The 25,465-nt window shown below is 34.9% G+C and overlaps 1 protein-coding gene across 1 annotated transcript in view; it reads left to right on the forward strand.

The window, feature by feature from the left end:
• Positions 1–10,980, forward strand: part of LOC136984399 (serine/threonine-protein kinase unc-51-like) — an 80,984-nt gene extending 70,004 nt beyond the window's left edge. Inside the window, exons 23-27 of the mRNA XM_067281368.1 lie at positions 854–1,013; positions 8,260–8,408; positions 9,779–9,823; positions 9,896–9,986; positions 10,073–10,980. Of these exons, the coding sequence (XP_067137469.1) occupies positions 854–1,013; positions 8,260–8,408; positions 9,779–9,823; positions 9,896–9,986; positions 10,073–10,146 (519 nt within the window). The 3' untranslated portion in view covers positions 10,147–10,980. The remainder of the gene's footprint in view (positions 1–853; positions 1,014–8,259; positions 8,409–9,778; positions 9,824–9,895; positions 9,987–10,072) is intronic.
• Positions 10,981–25,465: the final 14,485 nt, after the last annotated feature.

The following is a 25,465-nucleotide window of genomic DNA, read 5'->3' on the forward strand; positions in this document are numbered from 1 at the left end:
TTAAACACAGATATATAAACAAACAGCATGTAAACAAAACTTTCGTTTGTTTTTTCTATAATTATGCCTTGACTTTGGTTCAGTATAGCACTGGACAGAAGTGCAAATATACTGTGTAGGTACACTCCACCAATGACTTATGTTATTTTATTTTTTATACTAAAATCTATTATGATTTTCTCTAAGAAATATTAATGTTGATGAATACAATATATTATACAATGATGAAATTTATAGCACACCTTGTTTATTATACTAATTCATACTTGATTTCAGACAGAATGAATGAATTTGATCTATAATGAATACCATTACAAAAATTGTTTGAGAAATTTATGTAGTTATTTTGAAATAATTAAATCTCTTCAGAAATTTTTATATTATTCATTTTGTTGAAGTTTGGGTGATATTTTCTCGTAATTTCAAATATACTCATTTGAAACTAACACTTCACTAAAAATAATTTTTATGTCAGAAAAAAATGATAAAGCATACATTATAATAGCTGTTGTGTAATAAAAAAGCTCCTTAGTAATATATTGACTAGCTATTTTAAATAATCAACATATTTTTTCTGTAAGAACATTGTATACTTGCTTGTTTAATAGTTAAAATGATAATCCATGGAAGTTTTAATCAATACAGAAAGAATTGTTCAATGAACAGTAAATTAGATAAATTAAAAATCATAATAAAATAATAATTAGCAGCATAAAATAAATAACATGTATATATATATTTTTAATTCCATTATTTAAAATGAATTATAACTTTTAATTATTTATATTATTCTTCAGCAATGTAGTGAATATCTTATCTTAACAAAAAAAATTATTCTTTTTTTTATTTTCAGATTTTATTAGAACAATTCTCCATTATTAGTGAAGGCTGCAGACGGGCAGAACAATTAGTTTTATATATGCGAGCCCTTCATTTGCTGTCCTCTTCCCTGCAATTATCGAGGGAAGAGGTTCATGCAGGTCGTCTGCAGCCATCAACATCAGTTAAAAATGGTATGTTTATATTTTATATAAATTAATTAGATTATATTAAAAAGTAATTTTAATAAAGTATTAGACTGACCACTCTCAGATGCATTACTTTCAAACATTGGATGTAATATATATATGTTAGGCTCAAAGACCAAAATCGCTCATTGAGTGGAAAAAAATGGCCACAATGTGTTGTGGTCATTTCAAAATGGCCACGAAGCGAAATTCGCGTTGTGGCATTTGTAAAAATGGCCACAATGCATTGTGGCTAATTCAAAACGACCACAAAGCAAAATTTGAGTCGTGGCTTTCATGATATTTGACCACTACACATTGTGGTGATTAAGAAGCCATAACGCATTCTGAACATTAGCTGATATATATGCTTCCATAGAAAGTGAAGAAGAATTACAAGAACTACTTCTTTCTACCTCCAAAAACGATGATCAACAAAACCAGAACAACATAGATAATGGTAAACAGCTAAATGAAGTTGAGAAAGCACAAAATGAAAAAAATGTTGAAGTCATAGAAGTATTAGAGAAGAAAGATGATGAGGAAATCATACAAGAATTGACAAACAAAGATATTACTGTATTTTAGAAAAAGCTGAAAATTTAAATTAAAAAAAAATGTGTGTTATTTGTGAAAATAAAACCTCAGGAACTCACAAGTGTTCAGTGTGTCATGAATATGTTCACGTTATATGAGGAGAAAGCAACGAGAATGAGGGATTTGGTGCAAATGTTACTTGCAAGCTCTGTTTAAGAAAGAAAACCATCAATGCTTAGAGAGAATATGCCGAAACAGGCACATAAAATAATTTCATTATCCAACTCAAAATTTTCTGCAGTTGAAATTGGTTCGAATGTTTTAGTTAGGGTGCCCGATGTTGATAGGAGACATGCAGCTCCCAGAAATGTTTTAGCTGTTGTTACGAGCATTTAATCCATCGGGTCTCTATCAGTTAAGAAACAAGGAAGGTCTTCTCGATCGACTTTACGCTCGTAATGAATTTACAATTTCTGAGAATACCTTTATTAAAATTCAGGACGTACCCTCAACTTCATTAACACTGCGCTCAGCATCCACATTAACAACTGGAAGTAAGCAAAGGTTTGTAATGTGTTACTGTAAAAGATACTGTATTGATAAAAAATGCAAATGTCGCTCAAAGAACATAAAATGCAACTCAAAATGTCACGATAATAGTTCCTGTAAAAATAAATAACTCTGAAACATTCTTGATTCACATAAAAAGACTGATTTATTAATAAAAGTTCCTGACAAAGTAATTATTTTTAGTAAATTAGTTGTTAGAAAATGTTGACATATCAAGAACACAGCAACAGATTCACAAATGATTACATGTTGTTGGAAATGACCTAACCTAAGCAGAACGCGTAGTGGTCAAATATCACGAAAGCCACGACTTGAATTTCGCTTTGTGGTCATTTTTTTCGCTCAATGAGCAATTTTGGTCTTTGAGCCTAACATATACATGAAAATTGCTTGTTGTTATTTCAATATCTACCAGTTTCTCGAGTCCAAACGCAATCTGTTTTTATGACCTAAAATCACAACTTTTTAGAATAAAACACAGAAATGGAACCTAGGGCTTTTTACAGGGGATACTTTTTTAGTAACCCAGAATATGCAAAAGTTTGTTAAAATCCATGAAATATATTTCTGAGCCTCTTTTTGTAAACTTATTTTTAACATACAGGATTATGATTACACTGTTATCCTTATGTTAAAGCATTGTGAACTTTCTCTAACTGAAAGGTCTTTATACAATGGAATGAATAGCCCAAGTGTGGATGTACACGCCCGAGCAAAACTGTAGTCTATCAGTCGATCAATAGCGCAGCTCTGGAAATTGATCACTTGATACACCAGGATGTTCTACCTGTTAGCAAAGGCGTTTCGGGTGGACTGGTCCAATTTGTGCCGTAATAGGGGTGAGGAAATCGAGCTGGAGACGCTTAATTGTGCATTCAAGTGTGCTGCAGGTTGACATTACTAATCGCTCATTGCTTGCCTAACAGTGGGATTGAAGCATTGGTCGTTTGTTTTTTTTTTAATTGTAAATTTCTGCCACTGATTATCATAAATTATGATTTTATCTGTTATTTTTATACTTTTCTTTCTTTATAACGTTTTATTTACGTTTATTTTCCTGTAATTAGAGACGATACAGCTTTAAAATAAACAGATCAGGTTTCACTTGCCAATAGACTATCTCAACTTTCATCGATTGTCGTCTGTTCCTTTGTAATCAAAGAGGAATAGAACATGTGTCAATGTCCAGTGTTAAGTGTTTGTTGCTTTTGCGGTAATCTGAGTAGAGCAGTAGAAGTCACTTAATAAACCGCCAAGTGTTTTATTACTGTTTAAACAACTGCTCCCCAATTGTTATTCTTAGTAACTAGAGACGGTAAGATCATCTGTTAAGGTCAGTTAAAGTTTATTACTTTCACAACGAGGTGTCATGTGAACTGCACCCACTCCCCACTGTTAATGACAGCAAGGCACAAAGTGTCATATTACTCTATAAACAAAAACTCCCTTCCCTGTTGGAGGTGGCTCAGATGTCAAGGTTACTGTTTGATTGTATTGAACAGAATGTTGTCTTTGATATTAAGAATCAGTTTTGTCAGAACTGTTCACTTTTAATATCTTATAATTTATTTCCACCTTGGTTATAAAATTGTTTTTATCGTGTTTTAAATCCGTGCATTTTATAATACACTTGTATAAAGTTACGAATTAAAATTGCAATGCACATTTCGTTGTTTCATAAAATATTTATTGATTATACAGAGTTCAAGTTTGCAAAAATGTTTGCATATCTTCTTTGTCATTATATATACAGTAGAACCTCTATCATCTGGACTAATTGGGGATGAAGGTAGTCCAGATAAGGAAAAATCCGGATAATAGAAAAAGTAATAATTGACAATGCATATAGTATGAATAATTTTTATTTGTCTAGATTTACATATAACTTCAATATTAAATTATTTTTTATTAAGATTAACGAATTTTGTTTAAAGCTAGCTGTTCTTTTTGAAGCTGCTAAATCGCGAATACTTTTAAGACATATAAGTTGTCCTGAGTTACACTCGTCTTAGCTCTCAAACCACTTCATGGCGACATCTAAGCACTGAAAAGCTTCAGAATGTGTAGGACCAATATCTCTTACTTCGCAAATCTCTTCTTTGTCTTCTCGATCTCGTTCATCTGAGTCAGATATTTCTTTAATTATTTCCTCATCATTCAAAATTTGGAATCCAGGATCATTCGCATCACAATTTAACCACTCGGTTACATCTTCTTTGTCACATTTGGCACATATTGAAATTTGTGCTATTGCTTCCATACTGTCTCCTATACTACTTTTTACTGTTACTGGAATTTACTAATGGTCTTTCCAAAATTTTGTTCCATGCATTCCATCAAGTATGTACAGTCTCGGGCAATGAAGTTGTAGCCAGGTAGATCGATCGTGCAGCTCAGGAAGTTGATCACTTAATACGCCAGGACGTCCTACCTATTAGCAAAGGCGTTTCAGGTGGACTGGTCCGATTTGCGCCGTAATAGGGGTGAGGAAATCGAACTGGAGGGACTAATTGTGCAGTCAAGCGTGCTGCAGGTTGACAAGACTAATCGCTCATTGCTTGCCTAGCACTGGAATCGCAGCATCAGTCGTTAGTTGTTTTTTAATTTTAAATTTCCGTCACTGATCATCATAAATATGATTTTATCTGTTATTTTCATACTTTTCTTTCTTCATAATGTTTTATTTATGTTTATTTTTTGTAATTAGAGACGATACAGCTTTAAAATAAACAGATCAGGTCTCACTTGCCAATAGACTATCTCAACTTTCACTGATTGTCATTGGTTCCTTTGACACACGATCTCTTCCTCTCCGATTACAATGTCCAGTGTTAAGTGTTTATTGCTTTTGCCATAATCTGAGTAGAGCAGTAGAAGTCACTTAATAAACCGCCAAGTATTTTATTACCCTTTAAACAACTCCTCCCCACTTGTTATTTTTAGTAATCAGAGAAGAGTAGATCGTGGGTCAAGGTCAGTTAAAGTTTATTGCTTTAGCAACAGGGTGTCATATGAGCTGCCACCCACTCCCCACCCTTAATGACAACAACATGCTAAGTGTTTTATTACTATGTAAACAAAAGCTCCCTTCCCTGTCAGAAATGGGTCAGATGTCAAGGTTACTGTTTGATTGTATTGAAAGCAATGTTGTCCTTGATATTAAGAATCAGTTTTGTCAGAACTGTTCACTTTTAATAGCTTTTTTATAATTTATTTCCACCTCAGTTATAAAATTGTTTTTATCATGTTTTAAATCCACGCATTTTATAATACACTTGTATAAAGTTACGAATTAAAATTGCAATGCACATTTTGTTGTTTCATAAAATATTTATTGATTATACAGAGTTAAGTTTGCAAAAATGTTTCGATATCTCTACACCTTTGTTATTACATATGTATAAATAAAATATATTGCCATTTTATAAACAGATCTTATTGAATTTAATTGGCTTTATTATATTGTATTTATATTTATATTATATTCGAATTGACCTTTTATATTTTGTAAATATTCATGTATCACATTATATGTCATTTTTTCATTCTGTAATTATGTAAAACTATTTTTATATCGTTTAATTTATTTGCCTTTTATGTTTTGTCATGTTTAATGTTTTCAATTAGTTTTTTTAAGCTAATGTTTACCAGCCTACGAATGGCAGCTTCCCTAGCATCACATAGAATTTATACAGGAAAACCATCATTGCAGGCATAACATTGCCTCTGTAAAGTTCTTTATCCGAGAAAGATGCCATTCAGGAACCATTTTCGACATATTAAAACAAAATAAATATACACACTTTTTTATATTTTTAATGAATATTTATTTCAATAATCAAGAGCTATACATTCTTCTGGGCATGATTTTTAAGGAAGCCGTCTAATGAAGGAGTTAAAGTATTGGAAACAACCTGATTGTGTTTTGAAATAAAATAAATATAAATACTTTACATGGCATAATTAAGCGCGATATATTGCATTATTGCCATGTAATTCAGATGCAATGTATTTGTATGATGTATGAATTTGATTTCCCCTCCCCTTTTTTGCAATCTCACCATTTTATTGCTTACTGATTACGTTTTGTAAGTTCAGAAAAAAAACACGAAGTATATTGGTTGGTTATTATCCAATAAAACAATCAAAAATTTCCTTGAACATGATTTGTTAAAAGGTATTAGCCACACCTCGTTCTACTTGCTTGATTGGGCACTTGATTTTAATACAGCTATTGGCCGTGAATCGTTACCGAACTATATCAGAAGCGCGAATCATAGATAACAAATAAATCTAAGCAACCAATCTGCCAGCAATACACATTAATGACAAGTAACAGTTATAATAACAATAACGTTTAATTGTGCAATGTTTTTATCACTTCTTAGAAAACCACACAGATTAGAAATGACTATTTACGTTTATTAAAGTTTAACAATAAAATAAAAACTGTCTTCTTGACATTTACAGTAAAAATAAAACTGTCTTTTGGACATAAAGGAACATCGCAGATGGAGGGAGAGGGTCAGTACCTCATCCACATGCCGACTCTGTCCACGACCTCATTCAGTCGTGAGGGCATACTTGCGACAAGTTTGTCACATAGTTTGTTCCCACGAAGGCCCTCCCAGCGACCTCTGACAAGTTCCCAGAGTGCACTGGGAGTTGCCGTCTGAATGAGGCCGTCAGAGAGGCAAGCCTAAACATGCTCTATGTAGTTTAGATCTGCCCCTCTCCCCGGCCATTCCATGTCAATAATGTCTGGATGATCTTCAAGCCATGTTTTTACAACTTCGGCGGTGTGTACCGTGGAATGGTCGTGGACGAAATAGAATGGATGTTCTCCATAGACGGCCCTCACCGTCAGCAACAATACCTCTTCAAGTATTTCTATATATTAGACGGCGGTGAGGTTACCATCTATACAGACCAACTTCCCGGGACCTGCGGCAGTCATCCATCCCCAAACGGCTGTAAACAGAAAACATCAATAAAGTTGTGATTTATGAAATGAACATGCCGATATGTTGTCATGTTCAAAGAGTTAAGGACATAAATACATGAAAACACTAAATTTAAAAACTCACCTAACGAGAAGCGACTACTTTTTTGGGTGCGCCACACGTATTCTGTGTTATGGCGTGTGCCTTGTGGTCGGCGCACCCACTTGCTCCCACAGGAATCCGACGAGAACACTTTTTCATCGGAAAACACTACGGATGACCAGTCCGTTATTGTCCAGTTTTTATATTGTTGGGCGAACCCAAGACGGTCAAATTGGTTGGCGACAGTTAATGACTGTTTCTGGGCCGCCCTTCTTCCAAATAAGTTGACTTCTCGCAACCTATTAATGAAATGTATATATTAACCTGTTTCTTACATTTCTGTATATGCAAGAACATGTTAATAAAGTTGTATTTCTGGCGGTTCATTATATCGATAGAAATATATTTCGAAGGATGTTTGAGTATTATATTACAAATGTTACATACCTTCTTTTTACTGTATCTGTTGATACATCTAAATTCAATTCTTTTCACAGAGTTGCCGCAGACTTAAACAGGTTGTCTTTGCTGCAGACTGCAGTTGAGCGTCCTGTTCTTCTGTTGTGCTTTGTTTACGGCCTTTCGCCTTGCCTGGGGACGTTGTACCAGGACACGGAACCCGTGTCCTGGTACAACTTCACAATTCTCTGAACAGAACGAGCTGATATTTGGAACATTTCCGCAATTTCATCAGAAGGTGTTCCCTCGTTGTTGTAATGTATTTCCGGAGTTATTGCTTTCGGCATCGTGCCTTGATTAATCCAGCAGGTCATCACGTGCTTTATATACTCTTGCTCCCCGTGGGAATTCAATTTAATTCCATGCTAACAGACATAAACAATATAGATAGACAAAAATCTGTCCATTAATTTCTATGTCTTTTTTTAATTACTGCATGTGTTGACCCTTTGCGAATTCAAAGGGTCATTTCCCTACTGTTTTGCATATATCAGAATATTAGAGGTCAACACATGCAGTAATTAAAAAAAGACATAGATAGAAATTAATGGCAGATTTTTTGTGAGTATTATGGCAGAGTATTATTAATTAAAGCATAGCAAATGATTTTTTTTAAATAAATAAAAACTCTCTCTTTTCAGTCTTGCAAATCTTGAAAGAGCATTTCCATCATTGTTTAACAATGTGCAAATCTTTAAATACACAAAGTATACTTCATGCGTCTGGAGTAGATCCAACATCATCAAATATCAGTGCTGATCGTCTTATTTATAATTATGCCATCGACATGGTAGGTTTGTTTTGTTAATTATACCTAATGTTAAATTAAAATTATTATTATTTCATTATGTAGAAAAGATTAATTTTAAAGTTTTCTTGACAGATTTCTACTTTAAACATTATCAAATTTGATTCTTAATAAAATGCCAACTAAAAATAATCTTTAAACTGATAAGTCCAAAAAATATTATCTTACCTAGTATTTACAAAATAATCATTTTGTCAAACTGCTAATACAAAGGCAATGTCAAAATGTTTCATACAGACAAAACACTGTAAATATTGGCTTTATAAAAATACAAATGCCCCAGATCTCCAATTCCAGCAATCAGAAGACGGAACAGTGGGGATACACGTTCTAACCTAACATAACCTATTCTAATAAATTATCATAATTATTAAAATAGGTGTTAGGTTAGAACGTGCATCCCCACTGTTCCCTGTCTTCTGATTGCTGGGATCGGAGACGAGCCGTCACCTTCGATATCTAGGGTAACATTAACCAAAAACGGTATTGATTAGAAGTGACACAACACTTGTGCAAAACTATAAAATAAAAATAAGCTTATCAGTACTTATCAGTTTGTATTTTTTTATTAAGCCATTCACTTTTAAAGGTAATTGAATTTTTGAAAATATTTGCAAAAGTTAAATGAAATAATAAAAATAACTTGTAGAGTCAAACTAAAATTAAAAATGAACTTATTTGTGCTTCTTAGTGTAACATATAAAATATAATATTTTACTTTATTTTTACAGGATGTACTGTGGCGGCATTTCGAATTACACAAAATCATTTTTTTTTTTACACTGGCACCTATTTATAGTACATAAATCAGTTCAGCCTGAAATCGGGTTTGGCCAGTAACATATATATATATATAATGTTTGTGTGTGTATATATATATTTAATTTATATACAAACATACTAAATTTATTTATTTATACAGTAGAGCATCGATTATCCGACTTAATTGGGGACTGGGTTGTCGGTATGAAGTCGGATAACCGAAAAGTACGAGAAAAATTCATTATTAGTATAGTGTATTAGGCCTGGTTTAAATACTAGCTTCCCTTTCATGGTCGAGCCAGTGCTGCCAGCTAAAACATGCAAAAATTTAACAAAAATATTATTAAAGTAGCCAAGACATAACCAAATATTGTAGCGCCACATCACTAGCGGACATTTGAATTTGCCGACTAGAATGCAGTCGGTTAATCGGGGGTCGGATAATCGATGCTCTACTGTATTTAGTATTTTATCATAATTTTGTTACAAAAATAAAATTTAAAATTGATATGTTATAACAAAATAATAATGGCAATAAATCTAATTTAGTAATCAAAAATAAATAATTGTCATTATTTATTTTTATCTAGTGTCAGTCTGCAGCACTTGAAGAACTTTTTGGAAATCCAGAAGAAGTAAATAAATTTTTGATTTTTATTACTACTACTTTTTATTCTAAATATATTCAATATATTTTCTTATTCTAGTGTTTTCGTCGTTATCAAACAGCCCAGATACTATTACATAGCCTCGCCCAACAAGTAATCTACGAAAATGACAAAAAGCTCTTAGGAAAATGTAAGTTTCTAAATCTTCTGATAAAGTACAAAATTTCTGTAAGCTTACAACATATAATTAATTTACACGAATATTGTTTTTAATAGATAAAATGGCAGTGGAAAAACGACTCTACGTTCTTCAGAGTCAAGGATATATCTATGCTTACAATACTATCTAGTTTTTATTTAAATAAACTCACAAATATTTAAAAAATTAAGTTATTTTCTTTTTATTACAAAAACACTTACATGTTTTTAACAAGGTTATCTGTACCAACCAAATCAAAAGTTATTTTCCCATTATCACATCCAGCATTTTTTCCATGTAAAATATAGTCACTTTATATACCATTTTCAAAGATTTGAAAATTACATAGAGGAAATATATTGTAAATTTAGCTTCTAACCTTTTGTAGTTTATGTAATATGTGTAGGTTATAAGAAAACCAAAAATTAATTAAGACAAGTATAGGAATAGAATGTTGAGAAAATTAAAAAAAATATTGTAAATCTCTTTGAGAAATATGATGACTGTGCCTTGATGGTTTAACCATCTTTCTGAATGATTTGGCAAAGGAAGGAAACTAATTTACTTTTATCAATAATAAATTTCTATCAATTCCAAAAAAAATTAAGCAGTATCATATTTATTTATGAATAGGAATTTCATATCTCAATACAGTTATTTTTTAACACATTTTATTTATATTTAAATTTTTTTTTTATTGAGCAATTGTGTAATTGATACTTAAAATTCTCTCCCCTATTTTTAGTGATTTGTTATATATATATATAATGTTATATTTATAAGATATTTAATTTATAATTGTACAGAAATATTTACAAATGTATAATTGATAAAATATTTTATTTGTATGTATGCATTTAAACAGTGATTGTGATGCATTTATCTATATTGTCTTTGGAAGAAAATTGTATATCTTCTATCAGTATCTCTGTATTTTTCTTAACTCAAACTTAATAAACAACATAATGGATGAAAAAATAATAAATTCCAAGTATAAATGTCTGTATGAACATTTTATGTTAATTCACATAATTGTTCTCGTTTTGGTATTCATTGTTGTATATAATTCATACATTTATGACACTAACTAAACTATAGGTTTTTGTATTATAGATTGTAAAATATGTATTTATTTGTTGTAGTTTTCTATTTTAGGAAATATTTACAGATGCAAGATGTTTCTTAGAGAACTAAACTCATAATTCCAGTTGTTAAATCATTAAGGAATTCATTCTGTTTCTCTAGTCAAAATAGCACTTTCAACTGCAAATCTACATAATGCAAAAATTTTAACATTACAATAAGCCAGTTAAAAATCATTTTTCTACTTGAAATAGTTTTTAGAAATATAAAATTAGTAATTTTATCAAAGTGTAAATACAATTTTTTCCTATAAATAATTCTGTAGTTAGTCAAAGCAACTCTTTAAATTACTACAAGAGATTGGTTCTTCTAGAATCATCTTGTATTAATAAAAAAAAAAAGAAATTTGTAAGCAGATTCTGTATTTTGTTAGTGTGCGCATGTGGTTCTATTTATGGAAGTATTTTATTTAAAAGGTTGCATGTGATTAGTAACGAATAAGGACTGTACATAATGATTTGGAATATATGAAGAGTATCGTGTGATTAAGATTAATTGATATATTGTTGTGTAAATGTTTTTAAGAAATTAAAAAACATTGTAAAAATTGTATAATGAATGTTCATTTTCTTCTATTAGAAAAAATACTACATTATGATTTATCAATTTATTCAAATGTAAAGTCATTTTAATTTGAAATCATTATCAAATTTCGACACAACAAAACTTATAACAAATTCATCATTAAATAATAATTAATAAAACATTTTTCTGTTTGAGATTTTAAAATGTCATATTTCAAAATATAACTTAATTAGTTTTAAACATTTTTCAACATACAAATATGACTAGAATTTATTCTATCAATAATTAAAAAGGTAAAAGTATTAAATTTCTTGTATAATTATAATATAAGAGTATCTGAATATATAAAAGTTAGTATTTGATTTATAATTACAAAGGTTATCTTACATAAGGGTTTACCATACCAAGTGCCCATCTAATACATTTTAAAATTCTAAATTAGTTCAACAATCTTAACATATTTTAGTTATTAGTTTTACAAAAGTCAAATTTTCATTGTTAATAAATTATAAGACTACCATGAAAAAATGGTTTAATCTTAATCCCTTCCATCATTTTCTGATATCACAAGAGTAATTTTAATAGTTTTCTTAAATTTATTTTTGAGTGGTTGTGGTTAAACATCATGCCAGGAATTGAGAGGAGAAAAAAAAATCCTAAAATTAAAATTTATTATTATGCTGGTGGGTGGCATAGCTGGTCTCCTTAATAAGTCCACAACAGCAATCAATCATGTTTTGGAAAAAGGTAAATTATGTACAGAACAAAAGATTTGACCAGGGGAAATCACTGTTCTCACATGATTACAGGTGTTTTTCTGATCTGGCAACTCAACGGAACATTTTTACAAGAGAGATTTCATGCAAAATTGTCACGTGTAATTGGTTGGAAAACATTAAGAAAAACAAGCATCCAAGTTACATAAAACCAGCAATTCTCAACCTTCTTAGCTCTGCGACCCCCCCAAATATAAATAAAATTAATATTTCGTGACCCCACCAAAAGAAATAACACAGTAAACCTTACCATTACTAATTGAATTTTGACTAATTATAAATGTAAATTTTTAAAATATTATATAATCACATTGCACTAATTTTATACATTAAGAAAATACGACAGTATAAAAAATGTAATACAACTATGCCTATCATTTTATGTCACTGCGTTTATAGCGACGGGTATGAACATACATGACATGTTACATGTACATACACGAGCAATTTACAAGTTCCAACTTGATGTGTACGTGCTCTTTGTAATTTGATCCAAATACAGAAAATTTTAAATGAAAAACAAATGCAACTATCACATTAATTTCTTTTCTTTACATGTGTACTTATTGTAAGTAAAATGTTTTATAAGTTTATAATAAATGATTTCATTATTTTCTCGCAACCCCCAAGTTGAGAAACGCTGCATAAAACTAAAGGGCAAGTCCAAATTGACTGAGGCATATAAACAAGCAAGATAAAAATGGGCCAAGCAGTCCTGGACAAAAAAGTGGAACAACATGCTGTTTTCAGACAAAAAGAAGTTTAATCTTGAATCTAGATGGGTATAATGCATATTGGCATGATTTGTGCAAAGCACCTAGGGAATTTTTTAATAGACAGATGGGTGGAGATACTATCATGGTTTGGAGAGAATTCTGTTATAATGCTAACTTTAACAAGAACAAGTTTAGCATTAAGTTAAAATCTGAAAATTATAAGGTGTTATTTGCTTCCATTTAGATTGGTAGTACCATTTCCTTCCTCTAAAATGCAATCAGACAATGCCACCTGCCATAACTCAAAGGTAACTCAAGACTGGTTTAAGGCAAAGAAAATTTGTTGTTTTACATTTGGAAATTTTAAGTTGGAACTTCTTGATGGCCAAAGTTTTCAATGGAATTTAAGTCAAAGTATATGTGAACAATCGCCAATTTTCAAGGTGTTCAAGAATGTGAAATTATGCACCGACGGAATAATATTGACAATGACCTACTAAAAAAATTGGTAGAATTAATGCTAAACAAGCTATTTAAAGTGATATGAAGAAATGGAGCAAAAATCAAGTATTAATCAACAAAAAAGTTACTTCTCAATATTTTTTTCGTGGTAGTATTATAATTTATTAACAGTGAAAAATTTGATATTTATTTACAAAAAACTAAAATGTGTTAAGATTGTTGTACTAATTGATAAAAAATTGAGTAATAAAATTGAGTAATTGATAAATATTATTGTACTTACTTTGTTGAGAATAATAATTGGCCATTAAACATTGTTAGTTTTGAGAAACCTAAACAAATGTAATGGTCTTATAATTTCTTAACAGACTGTATATGCAGTACATATATACACTGTACAACTTACAGTAACAAAGTACTATATTACACTAGATGTAGTAAAATATATGAATTTTGAGATGTGTTTTAACCATCTCATAATGGGTACTTTAGCAAAAGTAATTTTTAAGAAACATTGCATCATTTATATTTATAGTTACATCATCATACGCTAGGAGAATAACTCAACAAAAAGGCGTTAAGAAATTTCATTTCTCTGCGAGTGCTTTCGACACTGTTACGAACGTCGTCTTTAGGCACAAATACCAATCAAATGTTTCTTTGAACAAATTTTAAATTAAATTACGAACATAAATGGCATTAACCAAATAAAATGTAAAAATTTTAGAACAAAAAATCATCATCTGCCAACTAAATGAAAGATGCATAGGGTAGATGTACCAGTTTTGGCCAGTGTACCGGTTCTGGCCAGAAAACAAATTTAACTTAAAAATATAATTACCACATATTCAAATCTGTCCAATGAAACAAACTTTTATTGTTAATTGTTCACACAGTTAACAATAAAAGTTTGTTTCATTTGTGATTATATTTTTAAGTTAAATTTGTTTTTCTGGCCAGAACTGGTACATCTACCCTAGTAGTAGTAAAATGCTCATTTTGATGTCAACTAACTTATGTGCTGTTTAAGGTTGTAAGGGTTGCAACAAATAGCCTAACCATGCACTTCGCATAAGATGGAGAGCCGACATCTAGAAAGAAATGAACACAGGTTTTACACAAGAAAGTCTGAATATTGCAGTGGAATGGAAATAGTTCAGTATTTGAGCAGAGCTTAAAACATTTGGAAGTGTGCATAATTTACCTGTGAGAGACCGGATTTGAGATAAAATATATATATTTTTTCGGCTGAAAATTTTATTAAAAATTTGCTATAATTTTTCCCACGATTGTTAAAATTGTAAAGGATACGATTTTATCCCTCTGTGGAGTCACTTCCCTTTCAAGATGATATTGAATGTGTCACCAGGAACTTGGCAACAACAAATTGTTATTGGACATAGGTGCTGCAACATTGCCAAAAAAGGGCAAGGGGTGAAAAGGAGGAGGACCCCCAATAAAAGGCAATGACTGATGACGACAGTTGGTTCAGGAGAGAAGTTTGTCTGCCGAAAAAGGGGACAGTTCATTCCTCCGAGAATCTGCTGCCATCAAAAGTTTGCCCTAGTCAGAGTTTCCTCGATGATCGGATACCTTAGTGACCTCCCTCCATCCTTAGTGATCCTCAATGATCTCCATAAAGTGAACTCCTTTAAAGTGACCCCTTGAAAATGTGCACACCTCCATCCAAAGGTGAATTCCATCAGTCCTTCAATTTGCCTCAGATCCCTTACCAGATATCTATGAACCTTATATGTGAACTCTCCAACTTGCAAACTAGTTAATATTGCAGACGTAACCCTTAAGCCGGATGCACACATGCGGCGCGGCAAGGAAAAGCGGCAGAATGACGTCACTTTTTCTCGCCGCAGAGGTCTATTTCGTACCGCTTTTCTCATGCCGCGAAAGTTGGTCGAATTCTATCTTTCGCGGCGGCCGCCGCCAAGACGCGTTTCTATCAGCCAATAACATTTCGTCTGGCTAGTTCACGTGAGAAAATACAGTAGAGCGTTGATAAGTGGAACCAATTGGGGACTGGGGTCCTTCCAGTTAATGATTTGTTCCAGTTTCCGACTTTGTACGAAAAAATACATTAACCTGTCCGATGTTCAAATTTTTCTCCGTTGCGTATCGCTTCCTGTTGAATTTTTCTCCGTTGCGTGTCGCTTCGTGTTGAATTTTCGTCGATTTTAAGCCTAACGAAAATTTTTATAATCATCATCGAGGCTATCGTATCGTTAAAAATTATTTCTGCATTTTGTACAAACAAAATAAATATATTAAAGAATATAAAAAACATGAAAATTATACTTTAGAAGTAAATTTAGTATCAAAAACATTCGATTCAGCACGACACAGTCCGACTGAAAATCGTTCCACTTTCCGGCCATTCCACTTACCGACGTTCCACTTATCGACGCTCTACTGTACAATCACGCGGTGTTTTAATGGCGGAAAGTTCGACGTGGTTAACCGAGATAACTAACATCAGAATAAAGAGGAAAGAATAATAAATTTAACACAAATTCTACACAGATACAGTAATCATATATTATTTAATTCAAAGAACAAAACAACCGAATCTTACTCGAAATAGTGTTCTTAATCGAGAGATCTTAATCGAAGAATAAACCTATTTTGTACATCAGTTCTTTATCGATCCAACAAAATATCTCGGCAAGATTCTTGCCAATACGATATCTCTAATCCAAAATATTCATTCGAATCTTCGACGAAATCTAGCTAAATAAAACGAGCCGTACAAAACAAAATTTGTAAACACGTGGATAGCGGAATGTCGATATCGTTCGCCATCTTGAATACTGAACGCATGCGCCGACGAATCCGAACGGGTCGATTAATCCCCAAGAATTTTTCGGGGGGTGGTCCGTTTGGATATATCGGGCCCCGTCCCTCACCACCCGGTCGCCCCATTGTGGGCCTGGCCGAACCCATAATGGGCCTTCTGAAAGAGGCCCTCTTAGTGCCCACAGGGCGGAAAGAGTTAAAAAAAAAAAAAAAAAATGTAAACGGATTGCCGCTTGTGTGGTCGTGCTGCCGCGCGGCGAAGACGAGTTTGCGTTACCGCTTTTCCTTGCCGCGCCGCATGTGTGCATCCGGCTTACTATGGGATAGCCTTTTTGTAGAACTAGCTTAATAAACAAAATTTGTTATTGTTAGAACTGTGTTTGGTGCACTCCTTCGATCAGTGCCATCCCTCGTATCAGATCCAAATGCCTACAACGCGACTGCTGGCGCAGAGAAAATATGAAATTAGCGACTACTTAGGTTTCTGTGTCTACCCAGAATACACAGATGGTGTCAGTCCTGATGAATTAGTCATTGCAGTCTTCGCTGACGCGATGTTGACCCTTCGGTCCCTTGGTGCCAAAGCATAGGGGGCACTTTGTGCATTGTCACATACCCCTATGTGGGTGACCACTCATATGGCCACCCAATGGAACTTCGTTATTCTGTCATTCGAGCAAATACAGTGGTGCCTCGTATAACGTACGCCTCGAATAACGGACGCTGCGAACAACGGTCTTTCTGTTTGGCCGTTACGTGACTCGAGCAACGGACTTTCTGGCATAATTGGTGACTGCTCCATGGGTGCGTTCTTTAATAGCGGTCGCTCTGCGTCTCCGCTATTACGGGAGTGCGCTGCTGTTTGTAGGCATTTAGGAACCACTGTGAAAGAAAGAAAGATGGCGGCGCCCCGCACTATCAGTAGTATCGTGATGGAGGAATCTATAAAAACTAAAATAAGAGCTTTAAAAGGCAAAAGAAGGGTCCCAATTGTAAAATTTAACCATAAAATGGATTATTTGTTGAAAGAGCATTCAAAATAGCCTCGAAAAAACATTCGTAAAGACAGTTACATCACCGCGTGCGCTAACTCGCGCTTTCACAATTTCTAAATTTTTATTCATAAAACCACATAATGGACCCGGAAATGAAACTATCTGAGCCATGGAGGACGCCATGTTGCTCTCCACCGTAAACTACTGTTACAAGCGGCCGTTTTTGTCGTTCGACGGCGCGCACTCCCACCGGAATTTAGGAACGCGTTCCGCAGGAATTTTTAAACGGATGTCGCTCGCGCAGAGTTTACGCGGAGGAATAAAAGAACGCACCCATGTTCATTTTTTTATGATACAGTACGGTTATCTTATGCTGCGGAACGAATTAGATGTTTTAACATGTATTTCTATGGGAAAATGCGTTTCGTATAACGGACGTTTCACTTAACGGACGTGCACCTGGAACGGATTAAGTACGTTATATGAGGCACCACTATAACTCCAACGACCAGTTGCTTAACTTTTCTGGCAACATTTAAAACTAACACAATGGCTCCACATATGATATAAAAATACAAAATGGCAAAAAGCTTAACTGTGAGGGTTAGGGTGGGTTTTATAGAAAAAAAAAATTAAATACTAATAACGAGTAAAATCGTAATTAAATCCGTTCCTACTGGAGATACACACGAGCCCATTATCTCCTCACCCCCTCAATCTTTAAATACCAAAATTTAATAGCACCACACTAGTTAATGTTACCTATGGTAGCGAACATGGCGGCGCTTCGGTTAGGTTAGTCTCGTTTCCGTTAGATTAACTATATTTTTAGTAGACGTTTTTTTAGTTGTTCAAGAACTACCGTGAATCAATAACTAGTGACGTTAAACACACAGCGGCCTGCCGGCGGCTGCCACTTCGCGGAGGAGTCCGTCGAGAGCACGAACAGTCGGAAAGGCCGCCATGTTCGCTACCATAAGTAACATTAACCCGTAAGATACGTCGTGCGCTAAGTAACATTAGCCTCCCTGTCCGATCGCTTCTATTTATGCTATGTTATATATGGGTAAAAGACTGAACTTTCCTTTTTCTTGTATCCATCTACACTTCAATCGAACATATAAAAAGTTTAGTAGGCGAGGCCGTATTTTAACACATTTCTTACACTTCTACGTAACTTCAAATGGTTAAACAGCGCATTCACCCTTCACGGAGAAAAAGCGTCAGCGCATGCAAATCATCAAACGCATGACTAGTTACTGGCAAAATAACTTCCGCGTTTTTCAGCTTACTTGGAATAAAATCTTTCAAAATTTGCGATAAAATTTTTCAATTCGTTATTTCCAAACCATCGCATGTTGCCTTATCCGCAAACGTTATGCAAATGAACGGCTTTCTTATTTAAATAGATGACGCCTACTTTTTGTCGAATGTCAAAAACCCACCGCAAACCGCTTTCCTTTGCCCTTAGCTCAGGGACAATCTCACAGCGTACGACTGTACAGTACGTGTTTTGGGACTCCAACTCTAGCACACGTTTACCTGCAATAGCCACGCCCAGTTCCTGCGGGTCAAGCTAACGAGGACCGGCTCCTACCTCAAGTACTTCCCCTCTCGCCAGAATGGTGCCCGGACCGCCGACCTCCTGCGCCTTATTAACATCGTGTTACGTCCAATGGCGGAATTTGGTGCTCTGCTCCTCGAAGGGGCCCTGCCCACCAGCATCCACCGCATGGAGCGACCAATAAACGAAGCCCTCAGGACTGCACTAGGGGTGCCTAAATCAACCCCCCCTGCTATCGCTCTATACGGAAACCGGCTACATCCCGCTCCAGCTCCGCCTTCGCCACAGGGCGATCGCACACGCGGTGACTCACCTCTCACGGGGCCCATTTAGCCTTCTCTATCAGATTTTCCAAGCTGCACCTAGCCTGGCTTTCTACTGCTGGCGTAGGTACTGTACCAGGACCCTTACGTCAGTCGGGTCCTCTCTCACATAGGCAAAGAGAGTCTTCCACTCGCCCATCTTTATCGTCAACGACTACACCCACCGTGCACGGACCAGGTCCGGCTCAAGGTTCACCTATACGAGTGGGCCACAGCTGGAGCAGCCCATGTCGAGGGACTGAAAAGCCGCTTTTCTGAACTCACGTCCTCCCACCGGCACGACAGGTTATGCATCGGAACAGATGCGTCAAAAAATAACCTCAGAAGGCAGATCGGAATTGCCATTCCAAAAGAAGGCATCTGGGAAACATGGCAGCTCCACGATGCCTGCAGCGTTTTCACGGCCGAAGCGGTCGGCATCCAGAGAGCGATCATGCTCGCCACCCCATTTAAACCGACCAACTGTTTTTTTCTCGGATAGCAGAGCTGTATTGCTGGCTATTGCCAACGTATCTTTCTCATCTGCGGCGATTATTTCAGACATCGCGGCTGCTGTCAGTACGTTCCCCGCCCCCCTGGATCTCGTCTGGACCCCTGGTCATTCGGGCATCTCGATAAACGAAGATGCTGATAAGGCCGCGAGCCATGCCCATCTCACAGGCTCCTGGAGCCGCTCTTTAATTCCGACAGAAATACGGAGGCTCTATCGAGACAACTTAGTGATCACCCTCATGGACACTTGGTCGGAAGCCCACCGGCTCAAGGGGAGGGACCACCTCCGTCCGTTCTCCCCTTGGCTTTACCATCTTGCCTCCTCGCAAAGCGTGGAGTCGCTTCTGGCGAGGTTAAAGACTAACACGGCTCCATTGCAATCTTTCCTTCATTCCCGGAAATTAAGCCTTTCACCGGACTGCCAGCACTGCGGTTCGGAGGAATATTCCGAACACTTTTGGCTGGCATGCCTGGCGTACGAAGAGGCCCGTAAGGAATTGGGCCATGCTCTTTCTCTGGACTTACAACTGGTCTGTAAACTAGACCAACTCTACTGGCCGAATGTGGGGATCAACCCTCGCATCCATATTTCATCCCTGGAGAGGTACAGTACGTTCATACACAGAACCGGTCGATTCGCCTAGTCGACAGGCGGCGCTTCGGAGGAGAAGCCGACAACGGCCATAACCGCCAATATAAACCCTGAACGAAAGGATTTTTGTCGAATGTTCGAGTGTCATTCTCGCAAAAAGTACGATAGTTTATTTCCTGAAATAACTTAATTTAAACGTATGCCTGAAAGTGCTCCAAGTTAACTCGAGTCGGTTCTTTTTAATAAAAGATTTCATCCGCTTCATCGTTTGAATGATTGACATTGTAGGCCACCCATAACGAGACTTAGAACCGTTTTCATTTAGAATAGAGGATAAAATTAGAAGATTCTTTGCCGATTGCCAAGCAATTCACGCCACAGAATTCTATAAGACGATGAGACAAATTAGTTTCTGCGAGAAAAGAATTTTATCTTCCGACGGGAGCAACCCGTCAGAAGATTAGTGTTTTCGCCCAAACGTCTGAAGTAATTGGAATATCTCGTTCGAAAGGTAATTGTTTTCTTTTGCGCAAAATTTCAAGATCGGGTTCTAAAGTCCACATTTTAAAATTAAGTTTTATTCATTATCAATGAGATGCTGGCGAAATTTCCGGGTCGGTTTCTTTCAACTTACTCCGATAGGCACGGTCTACAACTCCAAGGTCCCAGCCACCTCATTCAGAGCTAGTGTTGCCACCATTGGCGTAGCCAGGATTTTGTTATGGCAGGGGCCTAGTAGAGGCTGTAATTTTCTGGGGAAGGGCACCAGGTCAACTGGGGGGCCGTGCCCACCCATGCCCATGGTTGCCACCCGTCCGATTTTAATTCATTGTCCGGGATTTCATAAAATTGTGAAATTATGATGAAACAAAGTACTAGCAAATGTCTTTATAAATTTATTTTAACAGCGAAACTTCACTCTCTCACCGAAAGTTAATTCGCCATCTTACGCCGACGTACAGTACGTCGCAACCTGTCGACCCTTTTTTGTTTGCTTCTCAGCTCTTTAAAGCTAAGTTATTTCATTTCTTAATTTAAGTTGCTTCTGCACAAGTCCCTAACTAGTTTAGAACTGGCGTCCACGTTATTCTTCGCATTGTAAAATGACATTGCGCATGCGTCAGGGACTTTTGTTCGAGCAAACCAGGGCCGTGTTTAGTGTTGCCACCTTTACGAAATTGCCGACCCGGACGGCAGGTCAGGTTTGTTCGAACAGAAGTTCCTGACGCATGCGCAATGTCATTTTACAATGCAAAGAGTAATGTGCATGCTGGTTCTAAATCAGTTACAGTTAGTCAGTTACCCTTTTAGTTACAGTTAGTCAGTTACAAATCAGTTACCCTTTTAGTTAGGGACTAGGGACTTGTGTAGGAGTAACATACAAGCAAAAAAAACAGGTCAAGAGGCAGGTTGTGCGTCACACGTCACCATAAACAGAGTAACGTGGCGGAATGGCAGATGAGTTTCAGTGCGTGTGAGGTCTTTCATTGTTCAAATGGTGTAAATTTATAAAAATATTTGCAAGAACTTTGTTTCATCGTAATTTCACAATTTCTACGAAATTCCCGGACAAAATTAATAGTTCACCCGGACTGTCCGGGTGAAAACACTAGCAGTGTTCAGTAACGCAGAATTCTTGGTAAGTCTAGTTATGCTGCAATGTTGAACTTGTTTAACTACTGCTTGACTCCTCCCACCACTAGAATTCTAGCTAGTTCAGTCAGCTTCTTTTATCTATTCTTCTAAGCCACTCATAATTCTAACTTGTTCTGCATTACTTAATATGGCCCTGACCTGCTGTCCGGGTCAGCAATTTTGAAAAGGTGGCAACACTATTCAGAGCTGAATTTGTACCCTTAGAAGTTCTTGGTTTGGACATCCAGTTTTCATCCGTAACACCAAAACCCTTTGGCATTTACGGCGAGCGTGCATATTGAGAAAAACCATTACTGCTCGTTCATTTTGGGGATTTTGTTTAGGGCGAATACACTTACGATTGTAAAACCAAAAATCCCAGAGCACCTAACGTTCGCCGTCGGTCTCCGTAGAGAATGCCATTAATCATGCAACCGCTAATCGCCCAGAATCGCTCTCGGCAATCAAAAATACTACCGGAATTGTCTTATTTGCCAATAACCGAACTTTAAACAATTTGTCGGGTGTAGTTTATTGTCGGTGGGGACAATGAGAAATGTAATCACGAATATACGTAGATGAGATAACCGGCAATCGTGACATCGATGTAGTGGATATGCTATAGTCAACTCGAAAAGACTATAGTCCGTGTAGCAAAGGAGTACACACAAGTCAGCCTGAGCAGGAAGGAGTTATATCAGATGGAATGAGACGTGTGAATAAATAAGTAATAAAGAAGTTAGAATTAAGCAATAAAATTTGTAAACAAATAAAACAACTCGAGAGAGGGATTGGATCCCTCTCTCAACTCCCAAGGGGGTGGTCTCCTTTCGCCTAACAGACCCTTCTACTCGGGTTGACTCGTGTCTACTCTATTGCTGCGGGAACTATAGTCGAGCAACACCGCGGAGTAAAAGTGGCATTTACTGGTACGGTATTCTGCATTCTTAAATTATTTAATATGGTGGTAGCAATTTTTAGGATATAATTCAAGCTTTGAATGAGACAGTTGGGACATCAGCTGTAGAGCATACCCACAAAAGTATAAAAGTCAAAGAACTGTATTTTGCCTGCGATCCTTTGCAAGATCACAAGTTGCATCTCTCTGCTAAGACTACTGCATTTAACTATTTGGCCCACAGTAATATGCAGTCTTTGAGTAGCCCACTTGGCTGTTTGTGGAGTACTTTACATTATATAGTTTTAGGACATGAGTGGCTCACACTTCACCTAGGCATAAAGCACGTAGCTACACATGGAACATTGGTCAAGGCAAGTGACAGCAAGCCTTGACGATGCAGTGCATGGAGAATAGGCAGTATACTGATACATGTTAAAAACTGACCTTTAGAGGCAAATATGTCACAATGGGTTGCATATACACACATGGTTCCTTTTGACAATTTTGCTCATATAGGGGTCTACAATTCTGGGGATGAGAAACAATGTTCCCTGTAATTTTTTTTGATGAGTGGAACATATACTTCTCTGAGCAAAAAAAATTTTTGCTGAGCATATATATATATAAAATCTTATTTTTTCCTATAAAAATTAAAATTAATTAATTATAAAGTAGAGATAAAAAATGAATTTTAATCTCTACTTTATAATTAAAACATACTTCCATACAAAATATCTTTTGTCAATGATTTAATGTATTTAATCGAAATATACATAGCAATAATCGTGTTGCAGACAGAGTGAGAAATAAGTAAACAATTCAAATCAGTGTGCAATGCTCGCCTGCGTGGCGCACAAATTCTGGTGCACGGCAACAATTTGAGCAGTGCATGGCCGGAGGGAACATTGATAAAAAACCCCTCATTCCGAGCTTGAATCTTACCACTTTGATACTCTGTAGATTACTAGCTAAATCTTCTACCCTAAGGACCTTGAAGTAAAGTTTAGTTTGGGGACAAAATACTGGTTGCCCACAGAAAAAAGTAATTAAACATAGAGAATGTGTGTGTGAGAGAAAATTACAATTTGTTACATACAATCAGAACTCAAAATTATACTTGGCCATCCTACCTTATTTGCACGAGCAATATTTATAACAGAAGAAACAATAAAAAACAGCAAAGTTTACCATTAATTTGTTTAAAAATTTGATTTTCTTTTACTTTAATTATGTATATAAAACATGTATAAAATATCAGTTCTAGCAAGAAAGGCAAAAGATATAGTTAGTTATTTTGGATGTTTTTATTCTTGTTAACTATCTTTTGTAAAAAGGAAAGAACAAAAAACTTTTCTAATTTGAAATTCTAATTTTCTCAAATAAATTTACTCTTAAAACAAAATACTGGAAAATTATAAAAATTTAGTCCTGTACAAAGTTTAAAAATGTATCTGATGAAAATCAGCTAAATACAGAACATAATTGCAAAACTTAATTTCCAATTCTTCCTAAAGAGATGTTTGATTCTTGTGAAATTGATAAATTCTTCTTTACTTCCTATAGTCAATTTTTGATTACAACAAAGTAAAAGATAATGGATATGCAAGTCTTGTTCCTATATATTTTTAATCTAACCAATCGTTGCTCCTGTCTAAAAATTCATTCTGATTTTGTTTGTTCAGAACCAGTTAAAGTTATGTTAATGGGGGAAAACTATACATTGTTCAAAAGTGCAAAATATATAATATTTAATTCCATTATGTAACTGCTACAGATTATTTCCTCCAAAATCAAATATTCAAAAGTTGAATCTAAGAATACAAAAGTTAAATGCAATAAGACAAAAGAATTAGTAATTAGAATGTGTTTTTATAAATTCATTTAAATTTTTAAAATTCTTTTAGATGAAGAGAAAAGTAGTTTCAAGCTTAATACTGGTAAAATATGATTTGTTAAATTCACAATCCTGGAACTGAAATATCAAATCCTGTATGTTTGTTTTAGCTGAGTTCTTTTAAAATTTTAAACTTCTCTAAGTCATACTTGAATAATAATGCAAAATTATAAGTTCAGTGTGGATTTCAGAGATGATTTATACGATAAGGGGAATCTGGTACATAAAAATAAATCAAAATAATTAACTATGTAAAAATTAAGTGAAGTATTAAAATTATGTGAAGTACAAAAGTATTCATTCATTACAGTACTTATTTATTAAAGAAAAAACTGAATAATTTATTAATCCCAAAACTTATTTTTATTAAAAATGATGACAATAAATTTAGATAACTGTAAAACCATTATGAATATTTGTTAATAAATGTCATCAACTTATGGACACTGAATTCAAAGAAAATATCAATTTAGCTTTAATGTGCTGTACATTTTTATTGACTTTTCTGACAATTCAATTTCAATGAATAGATGTATATTTGAATTTTTTTTAGATTGTTTTCTTAAAATTATGAGATTTCAATGAAAATACAAAGAATAATTCAATAAAATTCACAATTAATCAAAGCTTTATAAAATGGCTTG

The sequence above is a fragment of the Centruroides vittatus genome, unplaced genomic scaffold (assembly GCF_030686945.1).
Source record: "Centruroides vittatus isolate TY-2023 unplaced genomic scaffold, ASM3068694v2 contig_918, whole genome shotgun sequence".
In the NCBI taxonomy this organism is placed as follows: Eukaryota; Metazoa; Arthropoda; class Arachnida; order Scorpiones; family Buthidae; genus Centruroides; species Centruroides vittatus.